The sequence below is a fragment of the Manis javanica genome, chromosome 17, assembly GCF_040802235.1.
Source record: "Manis javanica isolate MJ-LG chromosome 17, MJ_LKY, whole genome shotgun sequence".
Lineage (NCBI taxonomy): Eukaryota > Metazoa > Chordata > Mammalia > Pholidota > Manidae > Manis > Manis javanica.
In genome coordinates this window covers 47,669,204-47,690,448 of record NC_133172.1, presented here as the reverse complement: position 1 = coordinate 47,690,448, position 21,245 = coordinate 47,669,204, and the positions used below count along the sequence as shown (strand labels likewise).

Genomic DNA, 21,245 nt, shown 5'->3' with positions numbered 1-21,245 from the left:
GCCTGGGCTCTTGAGAGCCCAGGGTGCGGGTAGAGGTTGGTCCAGGAGGTGGACTGGTATCCAGCACATCTGATGAAAGAATTTAATGAGATTTCTTTCTCCCCCAGAGCTGTGCAGGGGGAGTGTGGCTGAGATGTCTTGCAGGGAGGGCCTGAATTCCTAAAGCGTGGTGGTGGCAGCTGTTAGGGTCCCAAGGTTAATTACCTTCCGCGTCCCAACAGAAGAGAATGTGCTGAGGTGGGACCTCCCTCGCCTGGCCTTGGCTTCTCAGGGCACAGATCCCTCAGGACTCATCCTGCTCCCCACCAGACGAAATCTGAACATCAGTCAGCTCAGGGTTCCTTCGGCCTCAGCTCCCTACTCCAGCCCCAAACAATGCCGGGCTCTTCTCTGCAACAGCTTTGTGGGGTCCCCTCTCTGGCCTTGGCTCTTGCCATGCCCTCTGTCTGCTCCACGGCTGGGCCCAGCTCATTTGCTCAGAGAGCTCCGTGAACACTGGTGAACTGAGTTGCTCTGTCAATAAACAGAAAGTGCTGAATGCCTGGCACTTAGGAGATGCTCCTCCTCCAATTTTCTAAACAAACAAATAACCCAAAATGGGAAAAGAAAGGACCCATCCAGTCTCCTTGTGCTGCTGTTCCCAGAACTGTTCCCCTCTTACTTCATCCAAACAGATCTGCTCTCTGTGCCCTTGTCTTTCTTTGTGTCTGGATAACACTACCCTAGATGCCAAGAAGCCTTCTAGGATCCCCACAGTGGCTTCATACCCCCAGCCTTCTTCCTTGTCACTCAGCACAATGACTTGCTCAATGGCTGGGAGTTCTGTAGGGTAGGGACCACAGTGCCTCATTCCTTACACCATGCCCACCCAGTACCCACCACAGGAACTTGATGGATGCTCAATAAACATCTGTTGGATTAGGAATGACTGCAGGCCTCAGAACACTGGGATATTTTCTCCCTCCCAGAAGCCACCTGGATAATCTGCTGAGTTGGTGCCATCTCTTGTCCGTATTCCAAATTGCCCAAAGACACAAGCTCTCACTTGAGCTCCGTCTGGCTCCTTGTTATTTCTCTAGTTTTTCTCACTGTTGTTTTTATCCTTGAGTTCTCACAGAAGCATAGAGGCTTGACAGTTTCACACTAACTCTGAAAAACTTTCCCCAAGATTCCTCCTTGCCGATTTTCTGGAATCTGCTTTGCATCTCTCATTCCCCATTAATCCTGGCTTTTCTTCACAAAACTCCAGATTTGTGGTAGCATGAGAGGCAGTGGGATTGCTGCCACTTCCTGACACAGTCAGCCCTCATTAAACTAGGCCCTCTGTACCCCAAGGGGCTCACCCAGGGCATTGACAGAGCTTCCAAGATCTCCAGCCTCTAGATTCCACAAGGACACAAAATCACCTATTTCCTTGCTAAGCTTCCACATGATGACAACCTCTGGCTCTCCGTGGAAGTATGGAAAACTACAGGAATATATCTCACATGTTTTCAAGTTGCCAAACCTTTTCATCTTTCTTAGCCACTAGAAATCACATGCACATACTTTCTAATTTGTGATATTTAAAACATTTTGCAAATGTGAGTTATAGAGCTGGCAGCCTGCACATATCATATCAGCTGTCTCGGGCAGAAAGTTTTCATGTTAAACAGGAAGAGAATGGTTCCGGTGTCAACCACACTCAGCCAGATGACCTGAGTGCGTGAGCATGTGGGTCTCTGTGAACTTGGAGAGATTCCATGGCAGCTGGGTCAGGGCGGGGTGGGATTTTAGGGACTGCTAATGGAACTGGACAAACAGGGGTAGCATCTGAGGGAAGGTGTGTGACAGTGGTGTTTGAAAGCCAGGGTGTGTATTTGTGTTAAGTTCCTGAGGGTTGTCACAGGCACTGCTTGCATCAGAAATGCTTTGCAAATAGGACAGTGAAGCAAAGCAGAAGGGGGCCTATGGAGAGTGAATTAACCAGGCTTAAATGAAGTTTGCAAAACAATTCTGGAGGGTTCCAGTAACTCTTATCATCATCATCATCAACATCAACATACAACAGTAACAATAGCATTTTTGAGGACTTAATATGTACCAGACACAGCTGTCCACTCACACACAGAGACACACACACACATGCACGCACACATGCGGGCACCATGGCACATGCAATTCAAGGCTGTCTTGTCTTCTGTGGGTCCTCTCTTCTGCACTGGTCTTGGAACCTTTTACCTGGGACATATTTTGTGGGATTTAGTCCAAAATAAAAATGCAGAGCCTCTTGTTGAAAGTTCTTATGAATTTCAAGATGGTGATAGCACATCTATCACCATCTTGGTGGAGCAGGGAGCCCCATATGACTACACAGCTCCAGGCCCGTGAGGCAGGCCCTGCTTTTACTTCTGAATGACTTGAGTGCATTGCTTCTGTCCGGTGGGGAGACTTCCCTCACAGCTGGGGTGTAATGCAAGGACAGTTCATTTGCAGTTTGTCCCCTTCACACCAAAACAAAGCACCCTTAAAGCAAACTTGGGCTTTCCCCCCTTCTGTTAGCTGCTTGCTAGCTGCCCCACATCACGCCTGGGTGTGATCTGCTGAGGGGCATCAGTGCCACAGTGTTAGGTGACACTGGTGTTTGAGCCACCTGTTTATACAGATTACTTGAACTATTTGGGCCTGCCCAAGCTTGATCAGGAATAAATAAGGTGAAAGTAAATGGGTGGACAAAGATACACCAAGCTAATCATGAGCATAAGAAAGCTGCAGGGGCTACGCTAAATCAGCGAATGTAGACTTCAAGGGAATGGGCGTTACCCAGGCTAAAGTGGGAAATCCATATGGAAAAAAACAATGTGCACGTCTAGTAACAGAGCTTCAAAATAGCTGAAGAAAATTTGACAAAAAGGGAAGAAGGAGACTATAATAATTACTCGCATCAGTGGACTGAATAGCTAGAATAAATAACAAGGGACTGGTTAGATGATCAGAAGAGCATTGCCAGCTATGCTGAATATAACTGACATTTAGAGAACACCAGGCTCAACAGCAGCAGCATTCACATTCTTTCCCAGCAAACAGGGTACCTTTACCACAAGAGACCGTATGTTTGCCCGTCAAACAATAGTAAAACAATTTAAAGAATGTACAGAGTTGTTCTCTGACCACATCGGAAGGAAATTAAAATAAATAACAATGAGGTATACAGAAAAATCTCAAATACTTGGAAAATATACAATACATGTCAAAAGAATCCATAGGTCAAAGGAGACAGTCCAAGGGAAATTAGAAAATATTCTGAATGAAATGATAATAAAAATTAAATACAACAAAACCTGCAGGATATACTGAAGATACACTGGGAAGGAAATGCACAGCTTAAAACACATAGATTGTAGAAAAGAAAAATGTCACATGGGGATTGGTCCACCAACATTCTCACTGCCTTGTGGTTATGGTGTGGAGCAGGGGCATTGCAGGGCAAGGGACTCCTTCTCTTGGTTTCTCTGACTACAGGCTCCCCCCGGTCCCCATATGGCAGCACGGAATATTATTCCAAAACTTAAATCTGACTGTGTCACTCCATCCTCTAAACCCACCTATGGCTCCCCATTGCTTCAGGGTAAAATTCAAAATGGACCTTGTCAAGCTGGCCTTTTATGACCATGCCCCCACTCACCTTGACTTCTAATGCCATGCCCTGTGCCACTGTGCTACACCCAGCTTCCTGAACTGGCCCTTGAAATCAAGAGTTTTTTTTCTCTCTCTTTTTTGTCCTAGAAATAGGGTGGACAGATAAAATGCAGGACTCCCAGTTAAACTTGAAATTCAGATAAGTGAATAACTTTTTAGTATAAGTATGCCCCCAACATTACATAGGACATATGTATATGCTGCGTAAGTATTCATTGCTTATCTGAAGTTCATATTTAACTGGATGCTAAGTTTTTATGTATTATTTGCCACATCTTTACTCAGAACTGACACATGGTGTTCCATCTATCTTTTCCCTTCTCCTTTGCACAGCTAACTCCTTTTCCTAAGTTGGGTGGGTCTCAGCTTAGAAATAACCTCCCCCAAAGAAGCAGACCTCCCTCCTCTTTCTCAGGCTGAGGCCACAGTCCCTCATTACTGTACCTGAGCTGTGCCCAACAGATGGGGTGAGTGTATCTCATTCACTGTTGACTCCTCAGCCCCTGGTATTGTGTCTAGCATTTGGCGGCCACTCAAGCAATGTTTGTTGGAGTGAGTACTGACCGAGGCCCAAACTCCAACGATAAAGAGCTGACCCACTTCCTGCCTTCTAAGCCTGGTGCCCCCAGTTTGGGGGACCTGGGGATGCATCAGCTATCTATCACTGCAAACAAATCACTCCAGAAGTTAGTGATTTAAAACCACAGCAGTCGTGTAGTCTGCTCATGAATCCGTGCAACAGGCAAAGCTCAGCAGGGACAGCTCATCTCTGCCGCCCCACAGCATCAGCTAGGGCTGGAGGATCTACTTCTAAGATGACTCACTCACGTGGCTTTCCAGCTGGTTCTGTCTGCTGCTTCTCTCCACATGTGCCTCCCCGTAGCATGGCTTGGCGTGCTCCCAGCACGGTGGCTATGTTCCAAGAGCAAGTATCTCAAAAAAAAAAAAAAGACAGGAAACGGCAGACACTCGCTTTTTAAGGCCTGAATCAGGAAACTGGCACAAAGTCGCTTCCCCATGTTCTGTTGGTTAAGCAGGTGCAGAGTCCATATTTAAGGAGAGGGGCTTAGACCCCCATCTCTTAATGGAACAAGTGCTAAGGAATTTTGTGACCATGTTTTAAAGCCACTGCAGGGGAGAATCCTCACAACAAAGGACTTGACAGCCCATCACCTGCACCCAGTCTGTTTGGCTAATGTTCTATAGGATGCTTTTCTCTCCATGGGTCAGTGGGTAACACAAGACCAGCATGTTCAGGGCAGCCTTGGAGGGAGATAGGACAGGAGGGAGAGGGATACAGTCTTCCCTTAAAGGATGAAGGATGGAACAACTTAACCCACATAGGCGCTTAATGATCATTGCACCTTGAAAGGGGGCTGCACAACTGGAGCCTGTCATGGGTCCTTTGGGATGTTGTCAACAGAAATGTTGAAACTGAATTTCCTTTTGGTTTTGAAATTTTTTTAATCTAAAGAAAGTTGACAGAATAGTAAAATGAACAACCCACACACCTGTCACCTAGTTTTACCAAAGGTTAACATTTTGCCCTATTTGCTCTTTGAAAATTAAGTTACAAACAAGACATCTCCCTCCCCAATCCTTCCGCCTGCATCCCGCCCAGAAGCAGCGTACTCTCTGCACAGTGGTTCTCCACTGGGAGGTGACTTTGACCCCCAGGGAACATTTGACAGTGACAAATGGAGACATTTTTAAATTACATTTTTTATTAAGAAAAAATTCACATAACACAAAATTTGCCATTTTAGAAGTGTACAGGTCAGTGTTTTTAGTACATTCACAACATGATGCAACCATCATTACTACCTAATTTGAAAACATCTTTTCAGACATTTCTGCTTGCTGCAATTGAAAGGATGCTGTGCTCCTGACATCTAGTGGGCAGGGGCCGGAAATGCTGCTAAAATCCCGGAAGAAGAGAATCAAATGTCAAAAGCCATTGAGGTTGAGAAACGCTGCTCTCACCATTAAGGCACTATTATCACCTCTGAGGAAATCAATAGTAATTGAGTAGAATCACCCCCAATTGTCTCAAGACTGTCTTTTTAGCATTTCTATTTTAGTTCAGGAGGCAAGGTTCACATATTACACTTGCTTGTCAGGTCTCTTTAATCTTTTTTTTTCTTTATATATTTTTCTTTATATAGAGATCTATCTGATGTTCTAATTTAAGTTCACCTAACCTGTTTGCACATATCTGTGCACTAACAGCGCACCTTTTTCTTCCTCTCCAGAACTTGCCCTCAAGAGTCTCCAGTGCTCCAAACTCGGTAAGACCAGCTGCCCGTTCCCGCACCCTCCCTCACCCACCTCTGCTCTAAGCTGTGCTTGGATCGTCAGACTAGGGCTTCACACTTTTTCTTGACTTTCAACATACAGTTGCTGTCAGGTCATTTGGGTGACATCTTCCTTTTGATCATCTTCCTCTTACTATAATTTTAGGCCATAAATGAAATTTATTAATATGCAGTATTGCCACTAACTAGTCTGCTATTGTGGCCAATCCAGCTGTAGGTCCTTTAATCTCTTTTAACATAGAAGAGTAATATCTGCCCCCCACTCAGGCTTTTTGCTTGATTGTGTTTTGTAAAAGCTCAGGCCAATTTTATAGTATCATGTTCTGGATTTAACTGATTGATTCCTCAAGATTAAATTCATGATAAACACTTTTGGCAAGAACACTACATTGATTATTGCATCACATCAGGAGGCCCATAGTATGAGGTGCCTGTGCTATTTGTAACGTTGAAATTGATGATGATGTAGTTCAGAAGACAGGAGCCAGGTGCTGTCTCCAATGCTCTGCCCACTCAAGTGTGCCATTCAGGCAGCCACCCTAGTTGGCTTACCCTTTCTGAAAAGTAGACAGGCTGGGGAGGATGACTCTCACCCAGTGGGGAATCCTCAGGCCCTCCTCTCTTCTCTTTGCTGCCCCACCTTCAAGGGTCAAGGGGAAGGCCCTACCTAAGAGCTGGGAGTCCCATTAACCAACCCCAGGGATTAGGCCCCAACCCAGGTTGGCTGGCAGGACTTTGGAGGACTCCTGGGACTTCTTCAGCTATTGCTTGGTTCCCAGGAAGAAGGAAACTGGAGGGAAATAGGCAGAGCCCCTGGAGCCTGGAACCAAGAAGTTGAGGGTATGGGCCAGTAGGGGCCAGGGCTTGTAATGCTGGGAGCTACAGGGCCTGCTAGCGCCCTGTCATGAATAACTGCAAAAGCTGTACTGGAAGTTACTCCCTACCTTCCTCCTTTCGGGAAGCCCCTACCCGGTAAAACCACCTCCTCCAGGGAAACTACCAGTACTGCAGGAAGAAAGAAATCATTCCTGTTCTCAAAGCACTCCAGGCAAGAACCACCACAAGGACTATCCCATTGGGTATTCTATTCCATTACACAGACTGTAAGAACCCAATGACCTGCATATTGCTTTTTTTGGGCCAACACTGAAACAGCATATAAAAATTCAGTTTTCTGGCTTTTCCTCAAAAATATGAAGTTCTGGCAACACTGGGCTTGCACCTCTGCCTCCACTAGGCCTGCACCTCTACCTGGTGTCCGTGGCTTCCCCTTTCAGACCAAGCACGCACTCCATACCTACCTGATATGGAGTCCAAGTGTGGCTTTTGTCTTGTTAAGTGCTGCCCCATTGCCAATGTTGAAGTAGAAAACCAAATTTCTATACCTATGTCTCTGAAAAAGTGTGACGATAAAAGAGTTCAAGGGCATATGCTTCAGGGAAAATGGGAGACAGCATATTTCTTTGTAGAATTGAAGAACATTCCTGTGTGCCTATAATGTGCTCAAAATGGGTCTGTGTTAAAAAAAATGACCCCAAGTTTCATGCTTGGGAGGTCAGTAGAGTGTCACACTCCTCAGTTTGACTGTCAGTTCCACCATTTACAAGCTATGTGGCCTCAGACAGGACTGTGACAACACCCAGATGCCTCTTTAGTTTAAGCCCTAGAATACAGCTTTACTGCTGTTTTAGCAATAAAACCTCCCAAGTATGTGATTTTCAAGGCTGTGTGGAGGAAAAATGAGATACCACACCTAAAATCATGTTTTCTGGGCTGAGAATTTGCCCAGATTCAATGGCTGCCCAAACCAAAAGCCGAACCTGGTTCCCAAGAACATATTTTTTACCTGGACTTTGGCAGAAGGTGCTGGCCCATGTCACCCAGTCTACCCCCAAGGCCACAGCAGGGATAAGGCCTCTGGAGGTCAGGACTTTTGTGGAAGTCACGAGATGACCTTGGGAATGTTCAGGGCTTGTAAGGGCTCAGCTAAGGTCAAAGGAGACCCATTAGGCCCACCTAGCTCACTATGAGTTCTCCTGCCAAGGCTATTAGCAAATTTCCAGGACTGGGACCAGGGAATTCCTGGTCCTGGGAATTCAAAGGTGACACTCCTCTAGGATGTAAGTGAGTATGCAGGAGGCCTTAGAGACTACTGGAAGCTAGTTTGGGTCTGCAAGGGAAACAAGCCTTAGAATGAAGTATTTACCAAAATAATGTGGACAAGGGATGTAAAGAAACTGAAGATATCAGTTGGGAATGTGCTTAGCTGCAAGTAAGAGAAAACCTAATAGTAACTTAAATATTTGTTTCATGTGCGATAAGATGTCAGGAGATGGGCAGACCAGGATTGGTGCAACTGCTTTACAGGGCCTTGAAGGCACTGTCTACTTTTCTTGTTTGCCATCCATAGCAGGTTAGTCCATCCTCAAGGTTGTTGCCTCATGGTCACAAGTTGGCTGCTACAGCTCTAAGCATTATATTCATATTTTGACCAGATGTCAAAAGGAAAAGAAGCAGAAGAGGGAGGCACCTCTTGCAGGGAAGCAAAACTTTCCCAGAAGCTCTCAGCGTAATCTCAAGGGTCACCGTGTATCTCAGGGACACTTAAAGAATCTGAGGAAGTTAGTCTGTTTAATCAGGCACTGACCCAAACAAAACTGGGCTTGTTTTTGGAGGAATGGGGAATGGGTATTAGGAAGTCAACCAGCTGTGTCTGCCACACCAAGCCTTATAAAATCAGGAGGCACTTTATCCAACCCCATCTGCAACCAGCCCTACTTCTGGAGTTTTCAATCATATGAGACAATAAATTGTTTTTATAATTTAGGACAGCTTGATTCAAGCTTTCTGTTCATTACAACTGATGTCATCTCCCTGGTACGATCTGTTTCTTTTTTTTCTTTTTCCTTTTCACTATTTTCAGTTTGCAACTAGAAAAAACAACCACCACCTAAAACATACTGCTTTTCCTCACATGCTATGGATTTTAGGAAATTGTTGCCTTCTCCCCTGGAGAAATAACCTACAAACAAAAAGGAAGTAAAACCACACTGTGCAATCTGCAAATCCCAGAAGTCAACAGCTTGCAGACACCCCCCAGGGGCAGAGAGAAAACAAGGGTCACAAGAGACGAGACAGCATATGTAAGGACAGCAAGCTGGGGACACAACCGCTTTCAATGCCACTGACCCAGAAAGTAGGTACCCCTTTTTCTCCAGGCACCTGCTGCACCACCTCACAGGGTGCTTTTCGGTCTATGGTCTGAAGAACTCTTCTCAAATGACACAAGAGTGTTGCTTTGAAGAGATGAGCAAAAAAGGATCAAATATGAATAAAAAACATGTAAAGTCCAAAGTCAGGGAAGAAACTCACGTGAAAAGGAAACCCATGTAACCACCACCCTGATCAAGTTATAAACACGTCCAGGGCTGCAGATGACTTCATCTCCTCTCTCCGTCACTGATGCCCCCAGAGCCAATCACTACTCAGAGTTCTGTCACCACTCAACCTAGTTTCTCCTGGTTTAGAACATCACATAAATGGAATCATACTGTATTTCTTCTTTTGTGGCTGGTATCTTTCATTCAACATTATGTCTGTGAGATGCATCCACATGGTTGTGTACAGCAGTTCATTCTTTATTGCTGCGCAGTTTCCAGTTGTACGAACATGTTATGGTTTGTCCAATTGTCCTGTTGATGGGTATTCAAATTGTTTCTAGCTCTTCCCTGTTATGAATAAAGTTGCTGAGGACATTCGAGACATGCACTATAGTAGACTTCACGGTCATTTCTCTTGGGTTTATACCAAAAAGTGAACTTGCTGGCTTGATGATCAGGTGTAGTAGTTATATAGGAAGTACTAGTTTCCCAATTTACCTCTTGTTAGGCTGGAGAAAGGAAAAAGAAGGACATGCAAACAGAACAGAGAAATGCCATAGGGGGAGAACAGACCAGACCCCAAAGTCTGTGCCATGTATGGAAAGGGGACAGCTCTCCCTGAATTCCATCCTGATGTGCCAACTAAGACCCAGATGTCAGCCTCCTCCCTCTTGGAAGGAAAAAAAGTTTCTAGTTGTCTATTATGTTACCTTTAGCCAATCATACCTCTCCACACCCCCTAAGATAGCTTGCCCACTCCTCTCCCTCCTAATCCCTTATAAGCCCCCCACCTCCCCAACCGGGGGTGACTTCTCTGGCCTGTGACGAGAAGGCCACAGAACCTCACCCGGGGGTATTTAAATAAATTACCTGGCCCTTTGTTGCCTCTCTTTGCCTGCTTATTTCGGCTAGAATTTATCTTACACCTCTTATCAGATCTATTTACTTCAGACCCTCACCAACACTTTGTATTGTTAATCTTTTTAATTTTAGACAATCTGGTCAGTGTACAATAGTATCTCATTGTGGTTTTAATTCACATTTCTCTATGAATTGGATTCCTTTAGTGATATTGAGCACCTTTCCACATGCTTATCAGCCACTTGGAAATCTTCTTTTGTGAAGGGCCTGTTCAGTCCTGTTCCCTTAATGATTATGGAATCTAATGACATGAGAAAATGTTCATGAGGCCATTTTATCAGAAACAAGATTCAAAACATTATATGTTATATAATCTATGATAAGATGAATGTTAACATATTGATCTTAATTGTCTCAGTAGAGGATTATTAGGATTATGAGTGTATTATTATTATTATTATTATTTTTGATATAGTTAATACATAATTACTTGAACAACATTATGGTTACTAGACACCCCCTGTTATCAAGTCCCCCCTAAATACCCCATTACAGTCACTGTCCATCAGTGTAGTAAGATGCTATAGAGTCCTTACTTGTCTTCTCTGTATATACTGCCTTTCCTGTGTCCCCCCCACCCCCGCTACATTATGTGTGCTACTTGTAATGCCCCATTTTCCCCCTTATCCTTCCCTTCCCACCCATCCTCCCCAGTCCCTTTCCCTTTGGTAACTGTCCATTCTTGGGTTCTATGAGTCTGCTGCTGTTTTGTTCCTTCAGTTGTTGCTTTGTTCTTAGACTCCACAGATGAATGAATCATTTGGTACTTGTCTTTCTCTGCCTGGCTTATATCACTGAGCATAATACCCTCTAGCTCCATTCATATTGTTGCAAATGGTAGGATTTGTTTTCTTCTTATGGCTGAATAATATTCCATTGTATATATGCACCACATTTTCTTTATCCATTCATCTACTGGTGGACACTTAGGTTGCCTCCATTTCTTGGCTATTGTAAATTAAATAGTGCTGCGATAAACAGAGGGGTGGATATGTCTTTTTCAAACTGGGCTGCTGCATTCTTAAGGTAAATTCCTAGGAGTGGAATTACTGGGTCAAATGGTATTTCTATTTTTAGTTTCTTGAGGAACCTACATATTGCTTTCCACAATGGTTGAACTAGTTTACATTCCCACCAGCAGTGTAGGAGGGTTCCCCTTTCTCCAGATCCTCGCCAACATTTGTTGTTGTTTGTCTTTTGGTTGTTGGCCATCCTAACTGGTGTGAGGTGATATCTCATTGTGGTTTTAATTTGCATTTCTCTGATGATTAGCGATGTGGAACATCTTTTCATGTACCTGTTGGCCATCTGAATTTCTTCTTTGGAGAAGTGTCTGTTTAGCTCCTCTGCCAATTTTTTAATTGGCTTATTTGCTTTTTGTTTGTTGAGGTGTGTGAGCTCTTTATATAATTTGGATGTCAACCCCTTATCAGATATGTCATTTATGAATATATTCTCCCATACTGTAGGAAGTCTTTTTGTTCTAATGATGCTATCCTTTGCTGTACAGAAGCTTTTTAGTTTGATTAGTTCCACTTGTTCATTTTTGCTTTTGTTTCCTGATTATGGAATCTTTATATATTCAGCATTAGTCCTTTTTTGAGTATATGTGTTGCAATTTTCTTTTCCCAGTTTGTGGCTTATCTTTTCACTTTCCTAATTATCTTTAATTAATGATCAGAAGTTCTTAATTTTAATGAAGTCAAATTTATCAACCTTTGATGGTTAGTACTTTGTGTCTTGTTTAAGATATCTTTGCCTACTCCAAGGTTATGAAGATATTCTTTGTTTCTTGTACAAACTTCATTGTTTTACCTAAACAATTATGTTTATGATCCATCTCAAGTTAATTTTCATGAAGGCTGCAAGGTGGAGCTAAAACAGTCACTTGCTCCAACACCATTTATTGAAAGTACCTTTCCCCCACTTCAAGAAGCTTACATAATTCATTTCAACCATTCTTTTTTTTCTAATACATGCACTTAAATATGTGCATTTTTAAGCTGTGTTTTAGCATATTGTGTTTCATTATCATTCTGTTTGAAACATTTTCTAGTTTCTCTTGTTAGTCATGGATTATTTAGAAATGTGTCCAAGACATAAGGACACTGAGCACAGCCGAGGCAGCCAACTGAACCCACAGCCTCATGGGGACCGAGCTGAGGGTGGGCGGAGCGGCTGCTTGCTTTTGTTTGTGCACCCCTTGGGAGCTCTGGGGGTGGGTGGTCAGTTTCCCCAGGTGTGTGAGGAGGCACCCTAGGGTGGTATGCCTGCACCTCGTCCTGCCTCCACCTCCCCACCCCCCAACACACACCATCTTTCTCCAGCTCTAAAACATGCTCCGGGCCATGTGAGGAAGAAAAGAAAGCAGGCCAGCCTGATCCCGCTGAGGGATCAAAACTAAGTCACTTAATCTCTGAGCCTCAGTTTCCTGATCTATGAAATGGTGATGATAATGTGATAATGTTTAATTCAGTGTTTTGAGGAGCATTCAATATACTGGATGGGGTCTTGCTGTGAGGCACTGGATAAACATAGAGCAGGTAAAGGGAAGAGGTGGGGAGGAAAACTGGCTTCTATGCCCGATGCTGACACAAAGTCTGGCTGTGGCCAGAACTGGGGAGAAGGACCCCTATGCAGGGCTTCTTGGAGACAGTTTATGCAGAACCTATAGGGGCAAAATTGGGAAGTGGCCAGTGGGGCTGCTGGCAGAGGGGCTTGGTGAGCTGGGCAGGGGCCTGGTGCTTGGGGGAGACCTGTACCCAGGGCTCTAAGCAGGATGGTTATCTTTTCTGTCCAATGCCAGCAGATGACCACTACCCAACAGGACTCAGCATCCTCCCAGCTCCCACCCCTCCCTCCTAGGCCTTCTTTGCAGCTGGAGGCAGAGGATGGGAAGGGGTAATGGCAGAAAGGAGGGAGACCGGAGAGCGCTGGCAGCTGCTGCAGGGTTTCTTGAGCTGGGTTCCTCTCTACTGTCTCCAGCTGACCCTGGGCTCACCCTGAACCTGTCAAGCCAGGCACTGACTCACCCATATGACCAGTGACCTGGGCATCTCCAGGCCCATGCGCAGAGTTCCCGTGGCCTCTGTTCTTGTCTTCATAGAGTCTAAGTGGCAAGGATGGGCAGACTGGAGAGCTCCTGCACCTTTAGCAGAAAGAGCAATTCCTAGGTTAAGAATCATTTCCAGGCAGTCCAGTGGTTCCTGCTGTGAAAACACCTTCGATCCTGGGGCTTTAGTGGAGCCACTGAACATCCTCAGGGAGTCAGGTGGCTCCTTCCATTTGGAGGAATCTGGTACAATGCAGGGGACATATGTGCACTCTCCCCAGCCCAGCAGTGCCCTGCCTTGTGGAGGGTTGCTGGGACTCAAAATATACTCCCCAGAAATGTTGTTATACTCAACAAAACCAGCTCCTCACCACCTTGTGTGGGTTTCCTGTGCATATGGGCACTGGTGTCCCATTTTGGACATGTTGAAGGTGGAGACTCACCCTGAGGCAGAAGGTAGGGTGCTACAATTCTCCCAGAAACAGAAGATTTCCCACAGAAAAGTGGGACCTGGAAGGCAGGAGGAAGGACTAGCTACCTCTCCAGGCCTCTGGAGATTTGGACATTGTGGGTTGTGGACGTCTTCAGAAGGGGCTGTGGTTGGAGATTAGGATGGCCTCTGCTGCACTGGAGGGGTCCAGGTGTCCAGACTGCAACCACATCCTATGAATTGGATTGGCTGTGCCTATTTGTCTGTCATCCCTGGGCCTTGTGACATTTTTCTGAGCACTCCAGCCACAGCTCAGCTGTTCTGGGGACCCCAATAAAGGGCCTGCTTCTAGCACTGAAGGGGAGGCCTGCCATGGGAAGGAGGACTGGCAGTTAGAGCAAGGCCTAAGGGGAAGGGGTATCTCTGAGCCTGAGCCCCCTTATCATCTGGGAAAGGGTCCTTATACCAGGTGTCCTTGCATGTCACCTGGCACTCCCTGGCTCAACTCCAGCCTACACTTTCACTGGTAACAGGCAAACCTTATAACATCTTCCTATACCAACTGCACTAGTGGGGGTGAGGATTTAATAATGTGGGTAACTGTTGAATTGCTGTGTTGTATACTTGAAACCAATATAAGATTGTATATCAACGGTACTCCAATTTTAAAAAAATGAAAAACCAAGACAAAACAGGTAAGCCCAAGATGCCTATCTGTGGGTCATGTAGCATGCACTCAATGAACAGCTCTTGAATGAATGGGAGAGTGGCAAGTGCTCACAGTCATGCCACAAACATGACTCCCACCGAGGAGCTCCTGATGACAGTGGGAGCCCCTCCAGTTGATGGCTGAAGACACCAGCCTGAAATAACCCGCATCTGTCTTGCTCACCTCCTGGAATGACTAAGAAGACTACACTTCTCCAGGGAGCCTCTGCCTTTTGGAAGTCCTACAGATGAGTCACAGGGGCACGGACAGTGCGCCGGTGGGGATCTGGTTTTCAAAACAAAGCTGGACGGGGGAAAACTGGACAGCTATGTGCAAAAGAATGAAATTGGACCCTGTCTTACACCACACACAAAAATAAACTCAAAATGGATTAAAGACAAAAATGTAAGACCTACAACCATAAAACTCCTAAGAGAAAACATAAGCAGTAAAAAACTTTTAGATATCGGCAATAGCAATTTTTTTCTGGATATGTCTCACCAGGCAAGGGAGAAGAAGCAGAAATAACCAACTGGGACTACATCAAACTAAAAAGCTTCTGCACAGTGAAGGAAACCATCAACAAAACAAAAAGGCAACCCTTTGAATGGGAGAATATTTTTGCAAATCATATATCCAATAATGGGTTAATAACCAAGATACATAAAGAATCCATACAACTCAACATCAAAAGACCAAATGATCCCATTAAAAAATGGGCAAAGGACCTGAATAGACATTTTCCCAAGAAGATGTACAGTGACTAACAGGCATGTGAAAAAAATGTGCAACATCTCTAATCATCAGGGAAATGAACAAATCAAAACCACAATGAGATATTGCCTCACACCAGTCAGAATGGCTATTATCAAAAGACAATAAATAACAAGTGTTGGCAAGGATGTGGAGAAAAGGAAACCCTCCTACACTGTTGGTGGAAATGTAAAATGGTGCAGCCACTATAGAAAATAGTATGGAGTTTCCTCAAAAAATTAAAAATAGAAACACCATATGGACCAATAATTCCGATTTTAAGTATTTACCTGCAGAAAACAAAAACACTACTTTGAAAAGATATATGCACCCCTATGTCACTGAAGCATGGTTTACAATAGCCAAGATATGGAAGCCACCTACGTGTTCACTGATAGATGAATAGATAAAGAAGATGTGGTGCATATATGCAATGGTATAGTACTCAGCCACGAAAAAGAATGAAATCTTGCCCTCTGTGACAACATGAGTGGACTAGAGGGTATTACGCTAAGTGAAATTAAGTCAGAGAAAGACAACTACCATATGATTTTACTTATATGTGAGTCTCTATAGAGAGAACAAACTGGTGGTTGCCATAGGGGACAGGGTATAGGGGAATGGGCAAAACAGGTGAAGGGGATAAAGAAGTACAAACTTCTAATTATGAAGTAAGTAATCATGGGGATGAAAAGTACAGCATAAGGAATATAGTCAATAATTTTGTAATAACCTTATATGGTGACAGATGGTAACTACACCTGTCATGGTGAGCATTTCCTAATGTATTTAATTGTGGAATCACTATGTTGTACACCTGAAACTAATGTAGTATTATATGTCAACTAAATTTCAATTTAAAAAAAAATGCTGGATTGGGAGAGCCAGTGGGTGCTCTGCTGCCCCCTGTGGGATAAAGCAGGAAAAGCGTCCTTCATGTGAGGACTACCTTGCCGGAAGAAAAAGAACAGGATGGATAGGGTTCTGGGTTCACACCTCCTTGTCCTCACACTTGGTCTCTGGCACATAGCAACCACACTCTCACCTTTCCCCTCCCTGAAGTCAGGGTCCCTATGTTCAGGTCCCCAGACTCACCAAGTAGGCTCTGCATCCTCTCAGGTCTCACAAATTCTCCACCCAGAACATGCCACACATTTCTGAAGGTCCTTTTGCCAACAAGCATTGTCTTGGGAACATCAGGCCAATTCCTGACCATCAAAACTACCCACACAGGGTTTGTCCTCATTAGCAGATGTAAAGGGCTCCCAAAGTGCCGCCCAAGATGTGTTCATCAGGAAAGAAAATAAATGTAAGGACTGCAAACCCAATGAAAATAGAAAGTAGAAAAGCAGAAACTTAATTGTATCAAAATTTGATAAATCGAGCCAAAGACTGGTTATTTGCAAAAACTAATAAAATCTTATTAAACCAATGGAAATTCACTGCAGATACAAATACAGATACAGATGTAGATACACGGAGAGAACTCTGACAGAAACCCCATAGGCCATGTTTTGGGTCGATTCAGTGGTGGTGGTGGGAGGGCTGGGTGACACGGCGCTGGAAGGGAGGAGAGTGGGGTGGGGTGGGAAAGGATATAAACAAATGTTGATTTCCTCCTCTGGACTCCACTTAGATTTATGGATGGCATGAGAGCTCGGGTTCCTGCGGTTATGGTCTAAGCCTGCGCACACTCCTATCAGTTGTACAATGTCAACGTGGCTACAGATGTTTGTTGGCCAACTCACTGACTGAATCAACTCAGGGGGTAGCTGATTTCCCAACCCCAGGTGAAGGAAAAGGAGTCTACTTTTTCAGGCAGGAACCAGCCTTGGGGCATAGCCCGTGCCAGTGTTAAGCTGTATAACTAGCCAGTTTTGCAAACCACCTGCTCGTTATGGGTTCAGGGAACTTACATTGTTCCTTGCCTGGCTTCTCCCTGACTCCCAACCAAGCTTCATGACTGAGTAAAGGCCTCCTCTCCCAAGACACCTTCCCAAGCCAACCTCCTGCCCCTTCTGTCAGCTGAGGTTAATGCCCATCCTGGTCCCATGTGGTCCTGGACATTCTTCTATCAAAGCATTTAGCCCAGTGAATTTTTAAAAATTCTTTTGCTTTTAATTTTTATTATGGAAATTTCCAAACACATACAATGGTAGCTGTAACAGGATAATGAAGCCCATGTACCCATCACCCAGTTTCAACAATTACCAATTCACAAACAATTTTGTTTCATCTATATCACCTCTTGCTATCCCTCCTACCATGGATTATTTTGAAGCAGATCACAGACTTCCTATCATTTTATCAGAAAACATTTCATTATACTTCTCTAAAAGACAGAAGGTGCTTTAAAAAAAATGGGATTGTAATCACAATAGCATCACTGCAGCTAAAAAAATTAAGCTATTCCTTAATGTCACAAGTATGTAATGTTTATGTTTCTCTCATCATCCCACTGTGTTTTCATGTTTGGTTTTCTTGACTGCATCCCCCATTGGACCTGACCAGGGACCTGGGCTGCCCCTGTGAGTGCTTCAGCCCTTGCCCATCACTGCCTATGAAGCTGATGCACTGTGCGCCCACACCCAGGTGAAGACAGCCACTGTTCTGTAGTTGAGCAAAGACACTGAGTGGGTGGGAGGTGGACCCCACCAGAAAATGAAGAGCTGTCCTTAGCCTGGGTGCTGAAAAGGCCCAGCCAAGTGCCCAGAACCCACACCTCAACTCACTCAAGGCACCTCTCCAAAAACCAAATGCAGTCCCTGCTGCCCACCAACATATCTGCAGCCAGACTTTTCAAGGATGGGTCTGGGCACAGGATTTGGGGAAAGTGCCTCAGGTATATTTGGTATATATCCTTTCCTGAGTTCCAGCTGGCCTGATAACTTCACTGTACACCAATCTAAGAGCGTACACCAACCTGAGAAGAGAAAGCCCTGCAGCAGGCCACTGGGCCCAGGTATAATGACTGGGAAAAAAGATCAAAGTCAGTTGCCAGGGAGGCCTTGACACCAGGTCTGCTTTGTAACAAGGTTACCATTCTCAGGGGAGACAGGGACTGGCACTTCACTGGATTATTAAGGGACCACCTCCTCAGAGAGTCTTTCCCTCCTCTCCTGCCTCCTCCCTCTGGGTAGTAGGATGTGACCCTCTGAATTCCTAGGGCTGTTACCCAGAGCCAGCCACAGGAGAGCTCAAGGCCAGCCTGATCCAAGAACAGACATCAGTGCCCGTCGGAGCAAGAAGCTGCCACAGCCCCACCCTCTGCCAACTGCCCCCGCCCCATGCAATCTGAACCTTCAAGACCAAATGTTGGTGCTGACCCCAGGCCAAAGGTTGCCAGATCGCAACCTGTGGTTTTGACCCACTGCTGTGAAGACTTCCTCAGGTTTCATCCTGGTCAGAACAGCCTGTGTGAACCTGGGCCACAAACCCCAGCATTCTCTTCATTGTCCTTCTGCAGCCTTGGGCCAGCTCAGTTTGTACACTCAGTTTGAGGCCTTGAAGCACATTCAGCCTGCATCCCTTTCCCCAGTGGGCATGTAAACAGGGCTCTAGAGCAGTGACAGAAGGCTACAGCATGTGGGACCCTGTGTGTCCTATCATCTTCACAAAGGGCAGTCTTCACCCTGGCCTCGTGCTGATAAGAGCAGGTGCGGGAACAGGCCTGATGACACAAAGCGGAAGGGAGCAGCCATTAGCACTAATGAGGGAGGCAGCATGAAAGCTTTTTACTTTGAATCTGCTCGCTTGCCCAGGGAACAGTCCGTTCTGTCCCCTTGGCTTCCAGGAACTCCAGGCGGAAAAGGGTTTGGGGGCAGGAGCAGGGGTGGTGGTCTTGCAGAAGTCTGGAGGGATAGGACCGGGGTATGTTGGTGGGGGGCAGGACCAGGGATGGAGGCATAGGGCCTGGGTTTTGGCTGGATGGCTTTTCCCCAGGGCCTAGGTCTGCACCCCACCCCCACCCCCACTCTGGCCACTGGCCTGTCACACCCTTCAATACCCTTGACCAGAGTTCCTGGAAGCAGAGGAAACAACACGTCACATAGGGTCTGAGTGAGCATATCCAGGGCCACAAATTAAATTAAGATTTCAGGGCCGCCTGCCTTGTTATTGCTAATGGCTCCAGCCTGCCCACCCCCCACCCCAGGTCCCTTTCCTGCAGAAATTTGGGGGCCCTGGGTACCCTACATTGTTCCCAAACTTTGTTTGGCTTCTAGCAACCTCTCCTAAAAGTGGAGATGGGCAGCCCTCTTGTAGAGCACCAAAAAGCCTGGGTTCTAGGGACAGAGGCCTGAGCTGTGCCCCCACCCTCCAGGGAGGGCCCTTCATTCCCTGGCTGCAGGGAGCTGTCACGTGTGGCCCCTTCATTAGACCCTGCCATATAAGACAAGGGCAGGGGGTGGCTAGGAACTCTCCCAGCCAGGACCCAGCAAGTAGAGGTAAGTCCTCAGGGGGCAGAAACTCCTATTCTCTGGGGGCCTCTTTCTGGGGTAGGGCACCTGGGGGGTACATTGAGGATAAGGAAGGACTAAGTGGTGGGTCTTCCTGCTGAGCCAGGCCATGCTGACCGCAGTGCTGCTGAGCTGTGCCCTGCTGCTGGCACCACCTGCTGTGCAGGGGGCCCAGATGGGCTTGGCTCCCCTGGAGGGCATCAGAAGGCCTGACCAGGCCCTGTTCCCAGACCTCCCAGGTCAGTGTGGGCAGTGGTGGGGCTAGGTGGGGTTTGGACATCCTTTGGTCAAAACTATCTTGCCTTGTCTGAGACCTTCTTACCCCTTCCCTACTCCAGGCCTGGGAGGTGGGTGTTTTGTGCATGGTGGGTTCTGCTCTCACATTATCTGTTCCAGGCCTGGGCCTGCTACCCCCACTAAAGAGGACAACTACAAAACAGGCGGAGACAGCTCAGCTGCAGGAGGCTGAGGCCTTGGCAGAGGTAATTGCTCAGGGAAAGGGGTGAGGCCACACACCTTGGGAGGGGGCATCAGTCATCATTCCCCTCTTTCTACCCACTGAGCCCCCTCACCTGGAGTGACGCTGCTGACAGATGCTCCACTGCCATTTTGCCTGGATTGAGGCAGATGAGATCCCTCGAGGTGCTTTTGTATGCACATGCCTTCGTTCCTGTTCCCCCATGCCTGCAGGTGCTAGACCCTGAAGGACGCGAGGCACGCTCCCCGCGTCGCTGTGTGCGGCTGCAAGAGTCCTGTCTGGGACACCAGGTACCATGCTGCGACCCATGTGCCACGTGCTACTGCCGTTTTTTCAACGCCTTCTGCTACTGCCGCAAGCTGGGTACTGCCATGAACCCCTGCAGCCGTACCTAGCTGGCAGACGTCGGGTCGGGGATGGGACAAGGGAGCGTGAATAAAGGATGGGACCAACCACGAGGCTGTGGCGTTATTTCGAATGTGGCCGTGGGAAGCGAGAGGTCAAAGCAGGGGTGGGTGTGCCGCCAAACCGAGAAACCACACACACCCCGTACCCCAGAGCCTGGGCTAATTAACCCATCTGAGTCACTTATCCCGTGAGCTCTTAGGGCGCCAGGTGCCGCAGGCAGAAGCAGAGAAGGGCGGCGCTCCAGCCCTCCAGAATCCCTCCAGAACCCCGTGCAGTAAATGCTGGGTAGCAGCGCTGCACACAGGGGCTCTAACTCCCGGCTACAAACAAGCATTAGACTCCAGGGCCTGCTTGCTGATAACTCGATGGGTGACCCCCAGCAAAGCCCGCCCTTTACAGATCCTTAGTTTCCCTTAGAAGGAAGGCTGACTCAACAGTCTGAACTATTTACAAGCATAAAAAGCACCGCCCACTTTCATCTTTACTCTGCCGGCCCCCTCAGGCCAGGTGCACCAGAGCTGGGAGAGCTTGAGGGAGGGTTCAATAGAATACCCGCGGCCACGGGCGCCACCTCGCGGCCAGTCTCGGACACTCCACACCACTCAAAGCCAGAACGCAGGGGGCACTCCTCCCCTAAAGCGCGCAGGCGCTAAGGACAGCTCTC

General features: G+C 46.5%; 1 protein-coding gene and 1 non-coding gene across 2 annotated transcripts in view; both read left to right on the top strand.

The window, feature by feature from the left end:
* LOC108390316 (uncharacterized) overlaps positions 1-16,661 on the top strand; it is a 54,452-nt gene extending 37,791 nt beyond the window's left edge. The window contains exons 2-3 of the transcript XR_012126700.1: positions 5,931-5,966; positions 8,917-16,661. This is a non-coding gene — a transcript (uncharacterized protein). The remainder of the gene's footprint in view (positions 1-5,930; positions 5,967-8,916) is intronic.
* A 2,227-nt stretch (positions 16,662-18,888) lies between these two features.
* AGRP (agouti related neuropeptide) lies at positions 18,889-21,196 on the top strand. The gene is made up of 4 exons (XM_017649157.3): positions 18,889-19,683; positions 19,802-19,934; positions 20,092-20,177; positions 20,386-21,196. The coding sequence occupies exons 2-4, from the start codon at positions 19,805-19,807 to the stop codon at positions 20,566-20,568; spliced, it is 399 nt and encodes a 132-aa protein (XP_017504646.1). The 5' UTR covers positions 18,889-19,683; positions 19,802-19,804; the 3' UTR covers positions 20,569-21,196.
* Positions 21,197-21,245: the final 49 nt, after the last annotated feature.